General features: G+C 52.3%; 2 protein-coding genes across 21 annotated transcripts in view; both read left to right on the top strand.

The window, feature by feature from the left end:
• The window catches only part of MYO18A (myosin XVIIIA), a 95,474-nt gene extending 86,070 nt beyond the window's left edge, over positions 1 to 9,404 (top strand). For 9 of the 17 annotated variants that reach the window (XM_059908143.1, XM_059908142.1, XM_059908144.1 and 6 more), the window contains 3 exons: positions 1,439 to 1,561; positions 2,858 to 4,131; positions 8,695 to 8,786. In XM_059908143.1, coding sequence (XP_059764126.1) covers positions 1,439 to 1,561; positions 2,858 to 4,127 — 1,393 coding nt within the window. In that variant the 3' untranslated portion in view covers positions 4,128 to 4,131; positions 8,695 to 8,786. Of the gene's footprint in view, positions 1 to 1,438; positions 1,562 to 2,857; positions 4,132 to 5,968; positions 7,025 to 8,694 lie in introns of those variants that run through there. The other 8 variants (XM_059908155.1, XM_059908154.1, XM_059908151.1 and 5 more) reach the window with 4 other exon arrangements.
• A 4,181-nt stretch (positions 9,405 to 13,585) lies between these two features.
• The window catches only part of SEZ6 (seizure related 6 homolog), a 98,275-nt gene continuing 91,845 nt past the window's right edge, over positions 13,586 to 20,015 (top strand). For all 4 annotated transcript variants that reach the window (XM_059907862.1, XM_059907863.1, XM_059907861.1 and 1 more), the window contains exons 1-2: positions 13,586 to 13,824; positions 15,934 to 16,072. The gene's annotated coding sequence lies outside the window, so the exon portion shown is untranslated. The remainder of the gene's footprint in view (positions 13,825 to 15,933; positions 16,073 to 20,015) is intronic.

Below are 20,015 nucleotides of genomic sequence, written 5' to 3'. Positions count from 1 at the left end.
ATGAACAGCGGTGATAAATTACAGGCTCAGAAGCTAGAGAAGGAGGTTTTTTGCACGGGTGTATAAGTCAGGTGGTATTGGCGTTCCACAGGGCCCGTGCACCATAGTAAATCTGCCAGGCTCGAACGGGCACAGGACTTGCATTAGCGGTTTCGGGGCTGTCTGCTAAACTCCTGTTTACCCGGGGCATCAGCCAGCCTGGTCTTTGTTATAATTCTGTATTTGACGGAAGCCCATAAAATATGCTTCTTTATTCCCCTCCCCATGAGTCATGCTGTCTCACAATCCCCAGAACAGAGTCTGGTGGCTTCTTCTCTGTGTGTGTGTGTGTGTGCATACACACACGCACGCACGTGTGCGCACCTGTGTGGCTATTTATTCAAGAACATAATTCAGGAACGGGGCTGCTCCTGTTGACACAGATGAAAGGAAATTTATATCAAGGAGAAATCCTAGCATATCCATGGCAGGGAATGTGGTGAGCAGACATTTTGCAGAATTCTAGAAGCGGTCTCACTCAGAAGCTATCTCCAAGCCCCTGCTGCTGTGTGAGGAGGTCACCGTGATTCCAGCATCAGAATTTGACTCCTTTGGGCTTTCTTGCAAGTCGAGAGGGCTCAGGCCAGCTTGGCCAGAAAAAAGCCCTGGGGGAGCAAGAGCTGGAGGCTTCCTGAAGGTGGAAGAGGAGACTGGGAGAAACAGAGCCCTTGCCTGGGATTTCTGGGCCCCACTGGATCTCCAGGTGCAGCTTGAATCTTGAAGCTGTTACGAACCCCTCGGGAAATGCTGCGGTCCCCTCCTTGTCCTTTCTGTTTCTTAAGGGCCAAGGGGAGTCGCAGGATGGGTCTGCGATACGGCCTATAGTGCCCAAGTTGGCACTGCGTCAGCTCAGGAGACTCCAGGTTCAAGCTCACTTGAAGTCATAACGAAGCCCTTCTCTTCTCTGTTCCATCACCAGCAGCCCAGCTCTTGCAGTGAAGGCATGGAAAGTGGCAGCAGCTGTAGCCACATTTGTGGGAGCAGGCAGACAAGAACAGCAGAATAGGCCTCAGGGAGGAGCTGAAGGGCCCAGGACTCCTCTTTTTAACCAAAAGCCATTTAGCTGTAATTGATGAATGGACAGTCTCCCTGTTCTCACTGGATTGGTAGGCTGAACAGCAGCCTGTCACAGAAAGTGGGGTGGAGGTGCCTCCGTGCTCCTCAGGGTCTTCTCATGGCTGTCACACAATGTGGCCTGCTGAGCGGGGCAGGGTCCTTGTGAATGGTGTGCTCATCCGTCTAACTTCTCTTGTTCTCTCTGACTCACTGATGCGCATGCTGCCCTTCGTCCCACCCCCACCCAAGACAAACCTGCTTTGCCACTTTGGTGCCGCCTCCTGGGCCACCAGGTGATCACCTCTTCCCAGCCTTGCCTACGTTTCTGCTCCTCATCCCACAGCGAGGGGGACTCAGATGTGGACTCAGAGCTGGAGGACCGGGTCGACGGGGTCAAGTCATGGTTGTCCAAAAACAAGGGGCCTTCCAAGGCGGCTTCCGATGATGGCAGCTTGAAGAGTTCTAGGTGAGCATGTGGCCTTAGGTGGGAGGAAAGGCCACCTCGTGCCCCAGGAATGGATGAGCAGCGCCTTGATCCCAAAGATGGTGGGCCTCACGTCACCTGCGTCTCTCTCTTGCCTGGTATGTGCGTGAGGGGCCCAGGCCCGCCCATGGCACGTGGGATGAGCACAGGAGGCCTGGTTTCTTCTTAGTCAAGGTCTGCGGCACCCTTAATTTTCCGAGGTAATGTTTTCCTACCAGGCTTCAGGGCTTTGGTTTGGTGTAGGTTTAACTTCATCCCCACTTATTCATTCAACAAATGTTGAACGAACTACCTGATGGTTTGGGCCCTTGAAATCAAGACTGAAATGGGACACAGGGGGACTCTGGATCCCACACCCTGGACAAGGCCAGTCCGGGCCGGCTGTGGACCTCTGAGGTCTTAGTAGGGATAGCAGCAGAAAAGGCCCCAATTCCCCTGACTTGCCTGTCACAGCCACAGACACATTTCTGTCTTTCTCTGCCCATTCTCTTCTTCTTCTAGTCTCTTCACTCGCCCTCCACCATGCTTTCTGCTAACACCCATCCACTGGGGGAACTTGCTCCCCTATTTTCCAGCCCAGTCACAGTCTTCTGATCACACAGGCAGCTACCCCTGAAATCCAGGTCTCCAATTCCCATCCCTCACCTACGGGCCAGCCGGGGTCCTCTGCTCCCACCCCTCCTGTGGCCACTTCCCTGCTGACTCCCCCCTCCCAACTCAGAGCCATCCTGATCCCCCAGGGCACGCCGTTCCACCTCCTCCCAGAGAGCGCTGGGTGAGCTGGGTAGAAAAAGTAATCCCTCTCCTTCTCCAGCTCCCCTGAGGCCCCTTCCCAAGTCTAGCCCCTCACCGCAAGCACCCAGCGGCCCCCTCTAATTGGTTTAATTTACTCGACCAAACAACATTTTGTTATTGCAGATAATGCCACATTCCCCGCCCCACTGTCATTCACCACGGCACAGCACCAGGCTCCAGGTAGTTGACAATGAAATAAATTGAACTAGACGCTTTCGAGGGGAAAAAGTGATGAAATAGAACAATAGTCTAATTTACATGACATTCTCCATGAAGCTATTTTCACTGACGCAAATTATTTTGCTTCATTTCCTCCGACGCTCTCACGGCCACTTTGCCAGGGCCGCTGCCGAGTTCTCCTCCTTTCTCCCTCCCCCGGTGTCTTTATTCTCTACGTTTAATGCTTGTTTCTCTCTCTCATTCTCTCTCTGCTGCTGCTAATCCACTCCCGGTTCTCTCCTCCCCGGCCTCACCCCCGCACAGCAGAGCGGCCCTCAACACCCTGGGGAAGGAGGGCAAGGGGGTGGAGGAGAGGCCGGCCTCCGTGCTGAGCTCCCTGAGCTATCGGAAGCGGCTCACCCTGAAGGACTCCATCGGGGGCACTGGGGATGAGGATTCGCTCTTCACCACCCTGAGCGAGCGGCCAGCCTCCCCTGAGAGGCCCCCCCGGAAGGCCCGCGGGGGCCCCAGGGAGGAGCTGGGCCTGGGCAGGAAGTCCGAGGAGCCTGAGGAATGTGGCTCCATCTTCTCCGGGGTCGGGGGCTGCTCTAGCCGGGGGCTGGAGAAGCCGTGGGGCTCAGACTTTGACCGGGCCTCGGCCGTCTCTGCGCCCGTCAGCCGGGCCTCCTCGGCCACACAGCGTGGCTCCGGCGAGGATGGGGCCTGCTCCTCCATGAGCTTCTCGCTGTCGGGCTCCCCCAGTTCCCGCCGCAGCACCTCGAGGCTCGACAGCCTGTCAAGGACCCTCAGCCTTTCCTTGGGCCGGGCCTCAGCCCTCAGCCGGGAGAGCCCCGATTCCCGCCTGTCCCTGGGCCGGAGCTGCCTGGATGATTGGGACGATGGAGCCAGTGTGGCCTTGAGTGAGGCCCACTCACAGTATAGCTACCCGTCTCTGGCCCGCAGTCTGTCGGTGCCACCCCAGCCCCGCATCTCCGCCTCCGCCACAGATGAGTCTCTCGGCTCCAGTATCCGCCCCATCAGCCGTCACTCCTACCTAGACCCAGACCTGGAGGCTGCCATCAATGAGGTCTTGAGCTACAAACCCGTCCCGTTCCACCGGAGCAGCCTGGAGCCTGACTCTGAGGAGGATGACCGGAAGAGCATCCAAAGTACCCGGAGCGCCCAACTGGACCCCCCGGAGCGAGCCACCAGTATCCGCCGCTCAGCCTCTGCTGCGGACGTCTCTCGGTCCCGCAGCAGCCGGAAGAGCCGGAGCAAGAGAAGGAGCAGCTCCAGCTCCAGCTCCGAAGATTCCTCGGAGCACAGGCGGCGGAAGAAGGGGAGCTCTCGAAAAAGCAAGAAGAAGTCCAGATCAAGAAGGAAGAGAACAGAGACGGAGTCTGAGTCCTCCTCGTCGACATCCAGTGGCTCCACCGTCTCAAGCCACAGCCGCTCGAGCGTGAAGAAGGGCCCGGCTGCAGAGGACAAGGAGGCTGGGCAGGCGCGCCGACAGTCTCGGAAGGAGGAGAAGAAGCGCAAGAAAGAGGTGGACAGCCTGATGATGCGGTACCTGTACCGCCCCGAGAGCGACTAGTGCAGTAGGTGGCACTTGGCGTGGAGTGCAGAGCATGGTGTGTGCCGCTTGGTGTGAACTAACGTGCTCCCGTCCCACCCACCACCACCCAGGCCCTTCCTGCATTCCTCACGGGCAGGCCTGGCCTCGGAGAGCCTCCTGGCTACCTCAGAGAGCGGGGGCCAGCTGAGCTGATTAGTCATTCTGAGCCCTGAGCCCAATCAGCTGAACTCGCTGGTGATGTCCGTCACAGCTCCCACTTATCAAGTCCTAACCCTGGGCCAGGGACCACCCCCTACCCCCCCGCCAGATCCTTGCCATATTTTATTCACTTAATCCTCACACTAACCCCATAACAAATGTCTGATTAGCCCCATTTTATAGAACAAGAAGCTGAGGTTCAGGGAGGTTAAGTTATTTGCCAAGGTTACATAGCTGGTACGTGATGTTGCCAGGATCTGAATGGAGTCTATTCAGCTTGCCCTTAACTACTCCTCCATACGACCCAAGGCAGAGCACATGGGCAAAATGTTTCCTGTATGTATCTGGCAGCACCCATACGGAACTTCTGTCCATGACCCTGACACGCTGGGTCCAGGAAAGGGCTCTAGCTGACCCCCGGGCATGGGTTGGTACATCACTGGCTGTCAGCTATTAAGGGGCCTTTTGCTCAACTCTCCCCCGCCTGCAGTGTCACCCTCCTCTCTGGCATGCGTCTCAAGCCTAAGAGTGCAAGGTTTACAGGGCTGCAGCGCCCACATCACCGCACCCTGCAGCAGACCTGGAGATGCCTGACTCTCTCCCCACCCCTCCTACCCGAAGCCCACACATGAGCGTCACCTCATCTTAGCTCATCTTGTAAAGTTTTAATGAATAGAAATTAGCAACTGCTGAGTGACAGCCCCCTCCTGGCTCTCCTGCCTCCCCCAGCCTTCTCCCTGTGGGAGGGAGATCTAGCTGTTAGGCCCTTTATGCCCACACCCCCACTCGGAAGAAAGGCGAAGACTGACTCACTGGAATACTATTGTTGCCAGTTTCCCTGGTGGGCGGTGACATTTGGATCACCCTGGTTATGTGAAGCTGTTTTTGGCGTGGTACCCTCCCAGGGCAAGCTTGCTGCTTCCCAGGAGGTATGACCCCAGAGCGCAGCCCCCTGGGGCACGGGCAGTGTTTCCTAGATGCATGAACTAACACACACCTGTCGCATGCTAGTGGGCCTCTTGTGCAGTGGAGCAGCTGCCCAAGCACACTGACTTGGGCTGGGTTCTACCGAAAGGGACCAGTTTTAAGGAATGGAGCCCGTGGACGTGAATGTTACCTGCAGCTATTTGGAGATGGTGATGGGATGGGATTGGGGGGATGGTATGGGGGAGGTGGAACTTGAACCCAGACCAGGCTCATGGCCAACTCAGATTCTGTGGGCCCTGAGCTGCTCCGAAACCAAGCCCTTGGGCTTACGCCTGCTCTGTCATTCCCCCCATGTGGCAGATGGTTGCAGGATGCTCTGGGAAGAGTAGGAAGCACTCAATTGCACTAGGGAGCTGTTGTCAGCACCACAGTGAGAAAAGGCAGGGGTCATAATATTGTGTCTACCATCTCGGCCCTTCCTTCCGCAGCCCTGCTGAGTGCCCTGCTCCCCTAGCACGGGAAGTCAGCTGATGGGCCATGGGAGGAGGTTTGGAAAGCAGAGAGGGCCAGGCCCTTCTGAGCACGGTACCAATACCTGAAGAGGGAGACGTGGGCCTAGGCAGGCCATCCCACGCCGACCAGCAACTGGTGGATTTCAGACCCCAGTGACTCAGCCCATCATCACCCTTGACCCAGCAAGAGCAAAAACACATAAAGCCTGTTTCTTCCCTCAGCCACCAGCACAGTTCCTGTCCACCAGGAAAACAGTAGTCCTGAAACCCTACACACCGCCACCTCCAACAAGGATTGGATTCACCGCGGCCAGAGTGGGCACCAAGCCAGAAGCTAGCCAACCAGTACAGAGCTGGCAGAGAAGGTCCAGGGGAGGGAGGACCTAGTTGGACTCAGCATGAACTGGCTTTGGGTGAATAAACTGCCAAGAGCGGGGGCAGTTTAGCTTCCCACCTGGTGATGGGGACCTGCAAGAATGCAGAACACGAAAGCATCCATAGCAAAGGCAAGGGGAGGGGGCTGCTCGCCCAGTGGGAATTAGCTTATGCACCAAATCGCTTGTGACAGCGTTGAGCGGGAGACACTGGCTTGTGAGGAGGAAAGCTTTTGAAACAATGTGGTTAAAATGTTCAAATTACAGCCCTGACTCTTGCCCCAGGGAAGGGAGCCAGCTGCCTGCTGTTGACTCTCCGACAGCTGTGGCTGTAGAAGCCACAAAGGAAACTGGCTAAAGAGCACCCAGGGTGGGAGCAGGGGTGTCTTGTGGCTGCACAGAGCAGGGGAGAGAGGCCTGGCATTTAGCCCTCCCGGCTGCCTCTACCACTGCACCCAGCATCCGGATGGAACAGTGTTGAAACCCAGCTGTCGTTTATCCAGGTGTCTGCCTGGCAGGCACGGAAATATGGAGGTGGGGTGTGCCGCACTCCGAGGAGAGGTGTGAGGAGGGACAGGAACACCCCATTTGCGTCTGGCTCCCGGCCCTGGCATCCACCTCACCCCCCTCTGCCCACAAAATAACCCCACTGTCTTTCCACAAAGCCATCCCTTCCTTTGCCCAACAGCAGACCTTAGCGTTGGGTGCCCAGAAGTTCTGTCTAAAAAATGAAAATAAAATCAGGCTCCCGCTAATTCAGAATTCAAACAACCCAAAAGCTCAAATAACCCCAGTTTTTTCTATGTTGCACAGTCCTTGTTGAGCTTTATAATTTTGTCACTGAGACGTCCCGGAGTCCTTAAGTGCCTTTGGCCCATCAAAGTAAAACTCATTTATGTTCAGACTAGTTTGTATTAAATGTGTTTTGTGCTATTCTGATTCCTTTAAAAATGGTAATTCGTTCATGAGAAATACGATAACTATTAACCAGACTGCCCCATTCCTAAACCGTTTTGCATAATTGAACAGGCTCTTCTATCAGGCTCTTCCATCTCCCCAGGGAGAGAGAAAGAAAGACCTGTCTTTACACACCCCCTGGGCTCTCGCCCAGGCCAGTGGGGAGAATGCAGGTTTCATCTGGTTTTCTCCTCAGGTCACCGGTCTGGCAGCAAGGTGGAGTCATCAAAAGGCTTTGAGGTCTAAGGTCCCAGGTTCAGATTTACATACTGGCTGTGTGACCTTGGGCAAGGTGCTTCGTCTCTTTGAACCAGCTTCCTCATGCCATTTCATGTGGTGAAGAATAAGATAGCACATCCAGAGTGCCTAAGACAGTGTCTCACATTACAGGAAATATTCAGTGATGAAATCCTTTCTTCAACACAGTTGGAAAAGCTGAGCATGTGGTTCTTTCTTGCAGAACGCAGTGTCCTCCTCTTTTGGTTTGGAGATAGAAGAACTTGGAAAGCGCTAGTAAACAAGGGCCTTCCTCAGATTCTTAAACCAGAATTGTAAACAGTGGGATCACAGGATTCCTGTTTATCCTAGCGGAAGCCCTCTAGGATCTGGAAGCAGGGCTGTGTCCCTGAGAGCACTGGGCAGGGAGGGGCCCATTGAGTGCAGGGCACTGGTAGGGGTGGAGCCACCCTGGGCTGCATTTTCTCCAGCATTGCTGAAATTACAGTGCACTTGTACTGGCAGAGGCAGTGGAGGTGGGAGGGGCAGGGGAAGGCTGCTCTAAGGCTTTGGAAAAGAAAGAAAAGAGAAGGTGACTAGAGGTGGAAATGAGATCCCATCCATGCTCAACGCCATGAGTCTGCTCCATCCAGGGAGTAATGCTTCTTCATATCTTGGTCAGGGGAGAGCGCGAGGCTCCCAATGGCCTGATGAAAGCCTTGGGGTCGGATTATGGTACCAAGAAAGGGATGACTATGCCACCCTGAAACAGAGGTCTTACCAGCTCCTACATCCTGAGTCTCTATTCCTTGTGAGTAGATGATATCATGGTCAAGGGCAGAAACTCTCACCGGCCTTAGGAAAACCTGATTAGGAAGAAGGGTTATGATCTGGGAGTATTCAATGGGGAAAGCCCCTCCTTCTTAGAAGGAATCTTCTTGGGAGGAACTTTACTAAGACAGGTTGTAGTCGTGTAACCACCAGACCTGCAGTCTCCAAGTAAATGCAGTCCATGGACTGCCTGTATCAGAATCTTCTGGGGAGGGAGTTGAAAATGCAGAATTCCTGGGTTCCACCCAAGAGCTAGCAAATCAAAACTTCTCAGGAGAAGAACCCAGGGATCTTGCAGCCAATTCTTACGCACATTCAAGTTCGAGACCCACTGCTCTTCAGCATTGCTTTCCTTGGCGTTATAAAAGGTTTCAGAGTCAAAACGATGTGCTCCTTTCTCTTACTACTCTGAGTATCTTCTAGGGAAGCCAGGGAAGTCTTCTACTTCTCAATTTGTGACTTTGGGGGAATGCTGTGACAGGGTTTGGGGGGCCTCCTCAGGACCAAAGGCTTTGGTGCTGGATGTAAAGGGCATCCTTCCTCTGTGACCTCATTCCTCTCTCCCTGCAGCCCCACCAGCTACTGGAAGTCCCTTGCCCCTGACCGGTCAGATGATGAGCACGACCCTCTCGACAGCACCTCCAGGCCCCGATACTCCCACAACTATCTGAGTGACAGCGACACAGAGGCCAAGCAGACAGAGACCAACGCATAGCCCAGGGGAGTGGTGTGCACCCCTCCCACCCACGGCCTACTGCTGCCACGGCGCCTCTCCCGGGAAATGGCGGGGCACGGGTCTCCCCCACCTGACTGCTGATCTGCATGGGAAACACCCGACCCTCTTCGGTCAGGGGGCTTCCCAGGCAGTGGGTATCTGACGTTTCCACGTGGAAGAGGTGGAGGGAAGAGCAGTTCTGAAAAGAGAACTTTCTGCTCCTGCCTTGGGCCACCGTGGATGGCAGGTGGCTTGGCACTGCATAGAGCCAGCAAGTTGACCTCCATCTCAGCCTCCCCCCACCCCGCCCCCCACCCCCCCACCCCTGCTCAGGGACGGTGGACAGATTGCCTACTGGGACATTCTCGGGTTGCTGGGTCCATGGGGAGGGGTTTGGGGTGGGAACAGCAATTCCTTCCCCATGACTTGGGGGAGGGCTTTCTCTTCTCAGTGCCTGCTGTCTTATTACTTTTTAATTTAAATACCCAACCTCTCCATCACAGCTGCATCCCTGAGAGGGGGAGGGGGCTGTGGTGGCAGCCGGCCGCCTCCCCGCACCGGGAATGACTAGGGGAACCTCAGCTTCATCTTTACTCTTCCGAGAGCAGTCCTTTCTCTGTGCAGCTGGAGAGACCCGTGAGCAGAGCTGGGCCCAGGTTCTTAAGAGTCCGTGTGGGGAGGGGCTCTCAGGTGCTTCTGGGTTCGAGCTGAGCAGGCCTACACAGACGGGGGTGCATCTGTACCAGCCAGAACTTCCAGCCCCTACCCTTCTTTGTCTCATCAGTGTGTTAAGTGCAATGACCCATTGAAGAGTAAACCCATTCCACCTAATGCCAGTTCAGGGCTTATCCAAGCACTGCCTCCCTCCCCCTCTGTCCAAGTTGCCTGGATCACAAGCTCAGCTTGAGAGGGAAGGCCTTGGGTTGAGGGCTTGTGATCAGAAAAACTGAAGATGGAAGCTTTGGTCGGTACTGATGTGTATTAGATGCGAATGAATCCTCACCCTGTGTCCTGAGCCTGAGTCATTTTTCTTCTTCCAGTCGCCCTGCCCACACGCACTTATCCCAGACATGACAACATGCAGACTGACAGTCCCAGCTCCCACCCTAAAGATCATCCCACCAACACCACCAGACGGGGGCCCAAGGGCAGTGCCTGGTGCCGCTCCCATCTGCTGTCTCCCCTTCTCTCCTGCAATTGGTTTGTACTCATTGGGCTGTGCTCTCTTCCCCTGTTTACTTGATGTATGGAAATAAATGTCCTTTTTCTCCTGGCTCTGCCAATTTTCCTGCCTGTTCCTTCAGGCTCAGGTAAAGTCCAGGGTGGTCACAGGGGAGCAGAGTGAGGACTCTGGTGGGGACCTGGGGGAATCACCCTCATCCCTGACCTGCTCCCGCATCAGACCAGTGCTGCTCAGAGAGCTTGGCAGGTCATCTGGAGCAGGCGGAGGCAGTGGATGAGAGGATTGGTCAAGGAAGACACAAACCCCACCTTTTATTTTAAGAGCCCGTGGATTGTAATTCAGGTTGGCAGAGCCGTCCAGGCCTTGGCCTACCCTGGCCTCCACTTGGGAATGTTGAGGTCCCTCTGATTGTTAAATCTTGCCAATTACAGAGATCCTATATTCTCTCTCTCTCTCTCTCTCTCTCTCTCTTTTTTTTTAAGTTTAGTCATCCCAAAGATGACTTTCTGATCAACACTTGGCAGAACTCTCTCTGGCCTCCAACCCCATTGGCCACAGGGCAACTTGAATAGGCTGGGCGTGCTGGCTTCTCCACCCTGCTCAGTCTCTGCCTTCATGCCCCAGTCCACACGTGGTTCCCTCACTGACAGCTGAGAGGCAGTGGGCAAGAAACAAATGACTCCCTCCTCCTCCTCTACCTTCTGTAATGTGACCAGTTATAATCCCTGCGTGCATGAAGTATTTACAGCTGGTCGATCAGGCTCCTCTGGTTTGGACAGGTAGGCAAGAAAGGGTATCAGACAGGCCTGATGCTGACGCTCTGGTGATGTCACCCACCCAGAAAGGGGCAAGAAAGGGAAAAAGGGGGAAATGTCATCCCCAAAATGAATGGGAGAGAAGTGTGAAGTGGCTGCATCTTGAACAAAAGAAACTGCCCCCAAGGTGGAATAGAGAAGGTAGTAAAAGTGAAGTCATTTTTTTTTAAAACTGCTGGCTCCTCATGTTCAGTTCTGTCACTCACATCTTTTACTCCTGCTTTCAGACAGCTCGGTGCACTTTTTTCCTCCCAGGAACTGGTGTGACAAAAGTCCCTGCTACCTACAGACAAGATCCCAACTCTGCTCACCCACACTGACTCAGGCCTTTGGTTAATTATTGATAGAAAGTCCCAGCATCAACCTCTAATAGCCTGCCCTGGGGCGGAGGGCTTTGTTCAAGTCAGAAAATATGTATTATTCATCTGCTCATTCACTCAACAGTCAAATATTTCATAACTGCCCGCTATGGTCTAGGCACTGTTCTAAGTGCTGGGGATGGGTGGGGTCCCTTCCTTCAAGAAGCGGATATTCTAGTGGAGGAGTTAAACACAAAAAATATGTGTGTCTAACCTCCTAATATGTTCAAGCTTTGGGCGAGTAGAAAGGAGTACATCATAGTGTTTGTCCTCCAGGGAGTCATGTGTTAGGGCTAGGGCAGATCCCTTTGGAAATAATTACATGAGACATAAAAGGACAAAGAAGTTGCTTTGGGCAAGTTATGAGGGGAGACACTCTCACTGAGAGAGGGTGGGGAGGGACTGGGAAGGCTTCTAAAAGGAGCTGGTATTTTGAGCTGGGGCTTGAAGAAAGGATAGCACTTCCACAGGTAGATATTGCTGGGATAGGTGTGCTGGGAAGAAAGAAGAACTTGAGCAAAGGCCCTGAGGCTGGGAAATAGAGGTGGTGGCAGGGAACTCCACAGGCTGTCTGGGGAAGCTGGACATCACCTCACATGACCAACACTTCTCCAAGCTTCAGCAAAAGCCTTCGGCCAGCATTCTGGGCTCCAGGCTGGGAGGAAGGCAATTCCCTCTGCACAAACTCCTCAGGGAAGTCCAGGGACCTGCAAGGCCATCAGAGCCCATCTTCGTTTGGGGTATGCCTTCAGAGCTCTGTAAGCTCCTGCCCTCACCTGTGCACTCATGGTCGCTCTGGTACCTAAAATGTAAGTGATTCCCACAAAACAGGCAGCAAATCTGTCCCTGTGCCAGGCTCAAAGCCGCCTCGCTAGATTTTCCTCTCTAATCTCAGACCCTCAGGATTGCTCTGAATCCTGGATAAGAGGCATTGGGAGGGGGGGACCCTGTGAGGCTCCCCATGGTGCCCAGTCTGTGCCCAGAGACGACAGCAGCACATGGTGACTCCCGAACTACCTCCTTTTGTCCTGTGTCCTCTTGGCAGATGATCCCAGTTGTCCTTCCCCCATGCCCCACCCCCATGCCTGGTGGCACAGACACTTAGCGATTTGCTCCTTAATTGTCCCCTAGCTAGGCTGTGCAGATGCCGCTCTTTAATCTCTCCTGATAAATGAATCGCGCCTCTCCTTTAATCATATGTTCATATCCAAGCCAATTTGAATCCATTTGGCAGGGAGTGTGTTGCAAGAGATGCCATGACTGCTGCTTCTCCCCACCCAGGGCCCTGGAGCCAGCGTGTCTGCTGTCCTCACCCTCAGCAAAGAGCCCAGGAGACCCATCCAGGCGAAGGATCTCCTACCTGAGTGATGGGGACTTCTCAAAGTCAATCATTCACTCCTGTCCTCCAAGCAGGCCCGTGTGGGGCTGGAGGGAGATGGATTCCCGAAGCCTCAGAAGTGGGAGGGACAGGATGAGTCCACAGCCTTCCTTGGTCATTGAAGAAAGGGCCCCATTATCACCCCTGGGAGAAAGTGCTGCCTTAAATCTAACCCTAATCCTTTCTGTTCCCCTTTCATTTCCTCTGAGCTGGTTCTCAGGGAAGCTGCGACACTTTTTACATAGCAACGTATTCCAGACCAGTCTATGATCATTTGTCCTTGCCTGCTACTGCTACTGGCTGCCACCCCCAACGCCTTTCATCTTTCCCCAGGAAGTCTTCTTTTCTAAATCCTCCAGCCTGGTGGGCAGTCCAGGACATGCTTGGTAATGTACCAAGTTCTCCCATGTCTGGGGCTGCTGCTTCTTTCACCTACGGAGTGGTGTCCCCCGACCCTAGTGGAAGCAAAACAAAACCAGACGAATAAAACCTGCTAAACTGAGCGTTTCTGCCGCTAGCACTGAGACCTTGGAGAAGAGCCTTGACCTCTTGGGCCTCAGTTTCCCCATCTGTAAAACAAGGTGGAATTGCTGGCAAGAATCTTTTGGATCCTAGGTTCGGACAGAGCCCCTCAATGCTGCCAACAGAACCTCTCACCCCCACCTTTTCATCACCCTTGGTGAGGAGCCGGAGGGACCGATGGGTGGCGCAAGTGGGGCCGGGAGAAGACAGACGTCTTCTCCCAGCGTGAGGGCTGTCTGGGCTTGGTTCCGTCCAGCAGCCCCGTGCGCCTCCGCGTCCTCTTCATTTCCTTTCCTTTTTCCTGGCTGGTTCTGCCTGTCCAGGCAAGCGCCCTCCGGTTCACTGGGAACCCGGGCATATTAGCATATTCATATCTCATTTGCATGACCTCGGCCTCCGGAGCATGGAACCTCTGGCTCCGCCTCCGTCTGGAGGTTCCCCGCCCCGTCCCCCACCCGCCCCCGCGCGCTTCCCGGAAGCCATGCCCCTTAAAAGGTCCTTGAGCCTGTGACAGGACCGAGCCCGTCGGCGTTGGCCTTGAAGGATTCCAGAAGCATAAGGACAGGTCTCCTCGCGCAGCAACCCGACGATACTGTTCCCCGCCCTTTTAAGGGCTGCTGGAAGTCCTCAGCAGGAGCTGAAGCTGTGTAGCGACTGGGGCTGAGGGGCCTGCCTGGCCTGTCAGTAGGGACCCAGAGGATGAGGAGGACAAAATCAATATAACCATGGTGAGCACCTACTATGTCCCCCGTGCTTATACACTTTGCCTACATCTCATTTAACCTTTATCACGACTCTGTGAAGGGGCATTGTCCCCGTGAGGAAACAGGCTCAGAGAGGTGACATCCGGCCTAGCAGGGTCCTCAGCTTGGTTCCAGCAACTGGCCAGGCGTCTCCGAGCTACTCTGGCCTTGTCAGAGGGTGAAGGGGGAGGCGAGAAAGCCAAGAATTGCTGTCATGATCCTCATCTCAAATCACTGTGTGCCTGGTATTCACCAAGGCCTGCCCTTAGGAAGGAAGCACTTCTTGACAATTTGGGGGGGAAATGTCAACCTCATACTTCTGTTGCTCCTTAACAATTCTCAGAGCATCTCCCATACATGATCACATTTGTGTTTCAACAACACGGTGCCAACAATATGAATAACAGTTCCACATGGCCTGAAATGCATATTTTAAGCTCTATTCACCTCAATCTAATTTCATTACAGTACAATGGAACAATCCAGACCATTCTCTGGGATTTGATCTGGGAGGAGTGATTTCCAGAGCAATAGCCATTTTGGAGTTAACAAGGATGCTAGATTTATTTAGAAGGAATTTTACAGAGAACTTGAGTCTTCTGTAGTGTCAGCCCCAGTGATGGGTCATATACATGAGGGAGATTCCAAAAAGGATGTGTGCTTTGCAATTGAAGTCAGTGACATAAATCTCCCAGCGGAATACTTAAATGTGTGGATAGAATTTGCTTTAGATATCAAAAGTCAGCTATGACAGTTTGGCAAAAAAAAAAAAAAACCTCAAAAAGGCTATTAAGTTTTGACACCATCCAGGCAAATTATATTTGAGGTGGTTTAAGAGTCAAAGAGTTTCCACATTTTAATAAATTTTTATATGTTTTGTGCCACATCTACGATCTGACTAGATTAGAAAAAGAAGCAAATGGATTTGCGGAAGAGAGGACACTAGGGAATTTGAAAGTGGAGAATTAAAAAAAAAAAAAAAAAAAAATCCTGGTACGGGAATACAGCCAATAGATTCAGAAATTTTACCTCTTTGAAAGACAGGTCAACAACTGATGACGAGGCAAATATAAAACTGTACGTGATGAAGTAGGCCTCATGGCTCATATTTAATCCTGGGGACTGGCATCAGTTACAGGTTGGCACCCTTGCTTAAGGGTTGCTTCTGGCCCCCACGGGAATAGTGTCCTCTGGAGAGCAAAGGAGATTGACCCTAGTGAGTGGCACTGCCCTGGAAGGTTCTGCACTAGAAGCACAGGTCCATGGCCTGCTTTTGAGGGTCCAGGAGCTCATCTGTGGGGGCTGGTCTTTCCAGTGAACCACATACTGAGCCACTGGACAGGATTTAAAAGTAGAAAAGGAGCTTCCGCTCCCAGGCACTGGCAAAATAAGCCTAGAGAACCAGCTCGAAAGTGAGGCAGTCTTAAGCTCTTTGAATAGGTTCTTAAGGGAACATGTACACATGACAAAAGTACATGTGAAAACAGATAAATAGATAAACGTTAGATGAGACTTCTGAAAAATAGAAATAGCTTTGTTTGGGGATGTGGGATTATAGATGAAGTATCTGTGCTTGTAATAAAGTTTTCATACAATTTTTCTTTTAAGTCAGTACAGATGTGTATCTGTGTCAAACACCAAAGAAGGCCCCAAATTGTCATATTAGTGTGACTATAAGAGTAGCGTCTTTCCCCGCATTGCATATATAGAAATAGTAGCCCTGGGCGGGGGGGTAAACCATGTGGCAAAGCTGCTTAGAAACTGCTTAGATCCCTTGCTCAGGGAAAGCCATTCTTAAAGCAGCAGGCGTCTCTTGGCATGGCTGAGAATGGAAGCTGAAAGAGGAACAGATTGGAGGGTGGAACTTGAACAGGGTATTTAGGGGAGAGGAGCAGTGGGGGAGGGGGAGATAAGAGCATCCAGACATGGCCTCCCATGCAGCCTGGAGCCCTGAAGGTGACAGGTTTATGCAAGGAGACTCGTGTTGATGAAGGGACCGGTGATGGAGTGGGGTGAGGAGAAGCCGAGAGTCAAGAAGGTCATTTAGGATATTTGTGTTATGGTTATATACTTTTTTTTTTTTTTTTTTTTAAGATCTGTAAGGGTGGACATGACTCAACGGCCAGACTGTGCCTGGCTAATGGATTCCTGCTTCTCATACCTGACTCCATCTAAGAAGGTTTAGCCCCTTAAGGAAAAAGTATTTTCGCTGTTTCAGAGAGTCAAGTGACCGGTGAGTTCTCTGAGAAAATGAGAAGGTGTTGGTTTTAGAAGGGGAGGACTCGGGGTTCAGACCTCGCATAAGGTCTGGGAGGAGTAAGTCTCCTGGGGCCTGGAGGTGATCTTCATCTCCCTCCCCGCCCCCACTCCTTGCTCCCCAGTAGAAATCAGCTACAAATCTCATCTTGTTGGGAACAGATGGCCTTGGCTGACGAATAAGCCACCGCAGGCTGCTCCACCTGTTCTCGGGTTGGAATAATCAGCTCGAGACAAACATCGGCGCTGAAATAACTCATGGCAGCGGGTGATGCGCAGGCACAGATTCCAAAAATCTCTTAAATAGACCCCCTCCAACTCTCTCCCCTGCCCAGCCCCTAGAGGCCATCAGGGGAAGGTAATGGAGCGGAGGAGAGAGAGAGCCCTAAGCTGAGCGCGATGGTGGAGCTGGTGGTTGCTCCGGTGGAGGTGGGGTGGAGGCGGGGCTGAGTTCGGGGGGGCGGGGCGGGGTGGGGGAGGGAATACCTTGCACCTCGGCAGGGCGGGAAGTTATTTCTCAAGAGCATGTGGAGAACGTGGGAATGGTTGATCCATGTCAGGGACAAGTGTGAGGAGATCCAATCTGTCGGTGAGAGCAGAAAACTGAGAATTTGGGATTCTTGTGAATGTGTTCGTTAAAGAAGTGATATGCAAATGAGATCAAGCTACCCGCGAATCTCTCAGCAGCTCAGACAGCTCTGCCGGCAGCCGCTGCGGGTGGCTGCCTGGGTGCCCGTACTTCTGTGGACTGGTGTTCAGCCTCCCTTCACGTCCTTGATGAAGTCCGCTGGGCTAATGTTCCCTGACAGCGGCAGATGAGTCCGTCGCGGGGGTGACAGCGCTGGGAAACAGTGGTGACGGCTGGAGGGGGGGGGTGTTGCCGGCTGAGATGGGGGCCTGGCTCCTGTGGAGTCAGTCGAGAGAGGGCAGGGACTGAGAGAGAAGAGACAGGCTGATTGCTTGCTCTGGGTGCCTCAGTCAGGCGGCTCCCCTTGGTCCAGCCTCCTGGCCTGATGCATAGATCCTGAGTCCCCAGAGGCTGTGCTGGGGTGGGGGAGGAAGCCTGAAGGGCTCTTTGGACACCCCCAGTGCATCTCTGACTGCCAGCTCTGGTTCCTCACAAGTGGTCCCTGTGACTCTGCCTGAAGCCTAGGGCGTTGGAGGACAAGGCTCTCACCTATCGTTTAGGGTCCCACAAACCTGGTCTCCTTAAAGTCGGTTGTGCCCACAGAGGTGCCATGGTGGCCCCTTTCCTGCTGAGTGCCTGGCTCTGGGGTTCTCACCTTGCTGTATATTAGAAACACTCAAGGAACTGTTTTTGTTTCGTTGTGTATACAAAGAGTAAAAAACATAGTATAATGAACTTTATCCACCAAACAGCTTCAACAATTTTCAACACAGAGTGAATCTTGCTTCATTTGAACCTGGCCCACTTCCCCATTCCCTTGGATTATTTTGAAGGAGACCCCAGATATGATATCACTTTGTTACAATGAAGATATTTGTTTAGTATCTACCCCTCAAAGAAAAGAAAATGACTCCTTAAAATGTAATCACAATACTCTTATCACACCTAAAAGAAATTATCAATAACTCCTTAGTACCAAATATCCAGTGTTTAAATTTTCCTGATTTTAAATATTAATAATGTAACAAATTATATATATATATGTATATTTTAAAGTTAGCTTGTTCAAATCAGCATCCAAACAACATTGAGGAGGTTTTTTTTTTGGCCACTCAGCGCGGCATGCAGTATCTTAGTTCCCCAACCAGGGATCGAACCCATGTCCCCTGTAGTAGAAGTGCAGAGTCTCAACCACTGGACCGCCAAGGAAGTCCTATCATTGAGGAGCTTTTTAAGAAATACTACTGTGCCCAAGGCCTTCTCCCTCGGGGATTCCGATTTAATTGGCCTTGGGTGAGGCCCAAGCATCATATTTTTTAAAGCTCTCTTGATGGTTTTAATGTGCAGCCAGGGCTGAGAAGTGCTCTACCTTTCCCCCTACCAGTTTCCTGCCAACTCCTCGTCCAGGCTATTAAATACTTCTCCTGCCTCCTGCCAGTAGACCAGAGCAGTTGGCACTAATATGCCTACCTGGAGGAGTTGAGGGCTGCCCATCTTTTCCAGGCTTCTCTTTCCAGGTGGGCTCAAACTCTCTATGGACACAAGCATTCCTTTCTCTACAAATTCACATACCATGTAGGCCTGTTCCTATCACTTTCTCCCCTAATATATGCCTGGTGCCTGTTCTGGCCTTGCAAAGCATAGTAGATTTTTTTTTTTTTTTTCATGAAAATAGCAAAATTCCTGCCTCGGGAAAAAGTGAGAACTTCCCTGGGGGCAGTTTTCATCTGGCTGCTCAAGTGGCTCAGCACTGCGCTGGAGCTGAGAGAGAAGCCTGCTGGGGGCTTGGCAACAGATGTAAGGGAAACCGGGGATTGAGTGGGACTTGAACCCAGCACATTTTGGGGACTCTAAGAAACCTTTCTCTCCTGAAGATGCTGGCCCCAGGAGCATTTCAGAGAATTATGCCCACGTCCCTAGCTCGCAGCCGTCTGCCTGCCTTCCTGTGGCTGCTGCTTCTGTTCGTTCCCCTACCCCTCCACTCCACCTGCCTTTTGGATTTATTCCTCCCTCCTGTATCCCCCACTCCATGCCTCATTGAATGTTGGTGAAACAAATCTAGTCTAAAATAATGAGCAATCAACTACCCTGATGCTTGGGGCAGGCTGGGCAGGGGCTGGGGGGAAAGGGTAGGGAGCTGAATCATTTATAAAGCCTAATAAAGATGCAGATGAGCGTGCTGACTAGGAGCCCCAGAGCTGGGCTTATTCATTATTCAAAGTTATGTAAATGCCACTGGGTCCTGCGTGTTAGAATCCTGCCCCTTGTCCCTGCTGCTTCTTCCTGCCTGACAGATCCAGCCTGCCTTATGCCTCACCTCTCCGCCCAGGTGCTTACATTCATTCTCCCTGCCCAGAATCCCATCTCAGACCCTACCTCCTCTCTAGCCAGAAGTCTTCCAGAGATTTGTTGGGAGGTCCTGGCCTTCAGGCAAGACTATATAGGCCCAAATAGGTGGGCTTCTCGTTTTTAAAGATTTCCAAGGAAAGAATACCCTAAGCAGTGCTATATACATGTTTTAATATCTCACAAATCTACTTAGAGGGATGGATTTCCCGAGTTCTAACCTAAATCCCTCTTGCTGCATGGGAAGCCCACCATTGAAATAGAATATCCAATAACCAAATTCTCTTTAATCACTCTTTTGAGAAGTTAAATGCAAGCATCAAGTCACTCCAGCCTAGTACCCCCAGATTAACTCATCCTTGTTGCTGCCACTTACCTTACTAGACAGGTGAACCTCATTCCAAGTTACAATCACACTCCTTAAGCTCTTAAACCTGTCCTGGGTTACCAAACTCTGGTTAGGTTAGTGTTTAACTCGTACTGACTACACCATATACCTCCTCTTTTTCACACTGGGCTTACTGATTTGTACCCCACAATTGCCTAGGCCTTAGGACTCAAAGTACTTTCCCCTGACTCTCCTCAGTCTTTCCCTTTTTCCCCATCACCCCCTAATTTTTCAGATGGTGAGGCTGAGAAATGAAGAATTGGGTCAGAGTCGCAGTGGCATCGATTGCCTCTGCTTTCCCTTCTTTTCTGGGCTGCCTCTCCTCCCTCCCCCAGCCCCAATCTATTTTGAGCCTGCCTCTGTTTTCCTTAGTCTGGTTGGCAACCATGCCGGCCTCTTTCTCTTCGCTGCCCTTATCTCTCCCCTGCAGCCTGTGAGGACCCCAGTTGCCCTTCCGGAGGTCTCTTATTGCCTGCCCGATTTATTTTGATTTTCTTCCATCTTGAAGATAGGTAGGGTCGGCCTGAAAGTGGATGCCTGGCCACGCTCAAGCAGAAG

Source organism: Balaenoptera ricei, chromosome 20 (assembly GCF_028023285.1).
Source record: "Balaenoptera ricei isolate mBalRic1 chromosome 20, mBalRic1.hap2, whole genome shotgun sequence".
Taxonomy (NCBI): Eukaryota; Metazoa; Chordata; class Mammalia; order Artiodactyla; family Balaenopteridae; genus Balaenoptera; species Balaenoptera ricei.
This window is presented reverse-complemented; position numbering and strand designations above follow the sequence as displayed.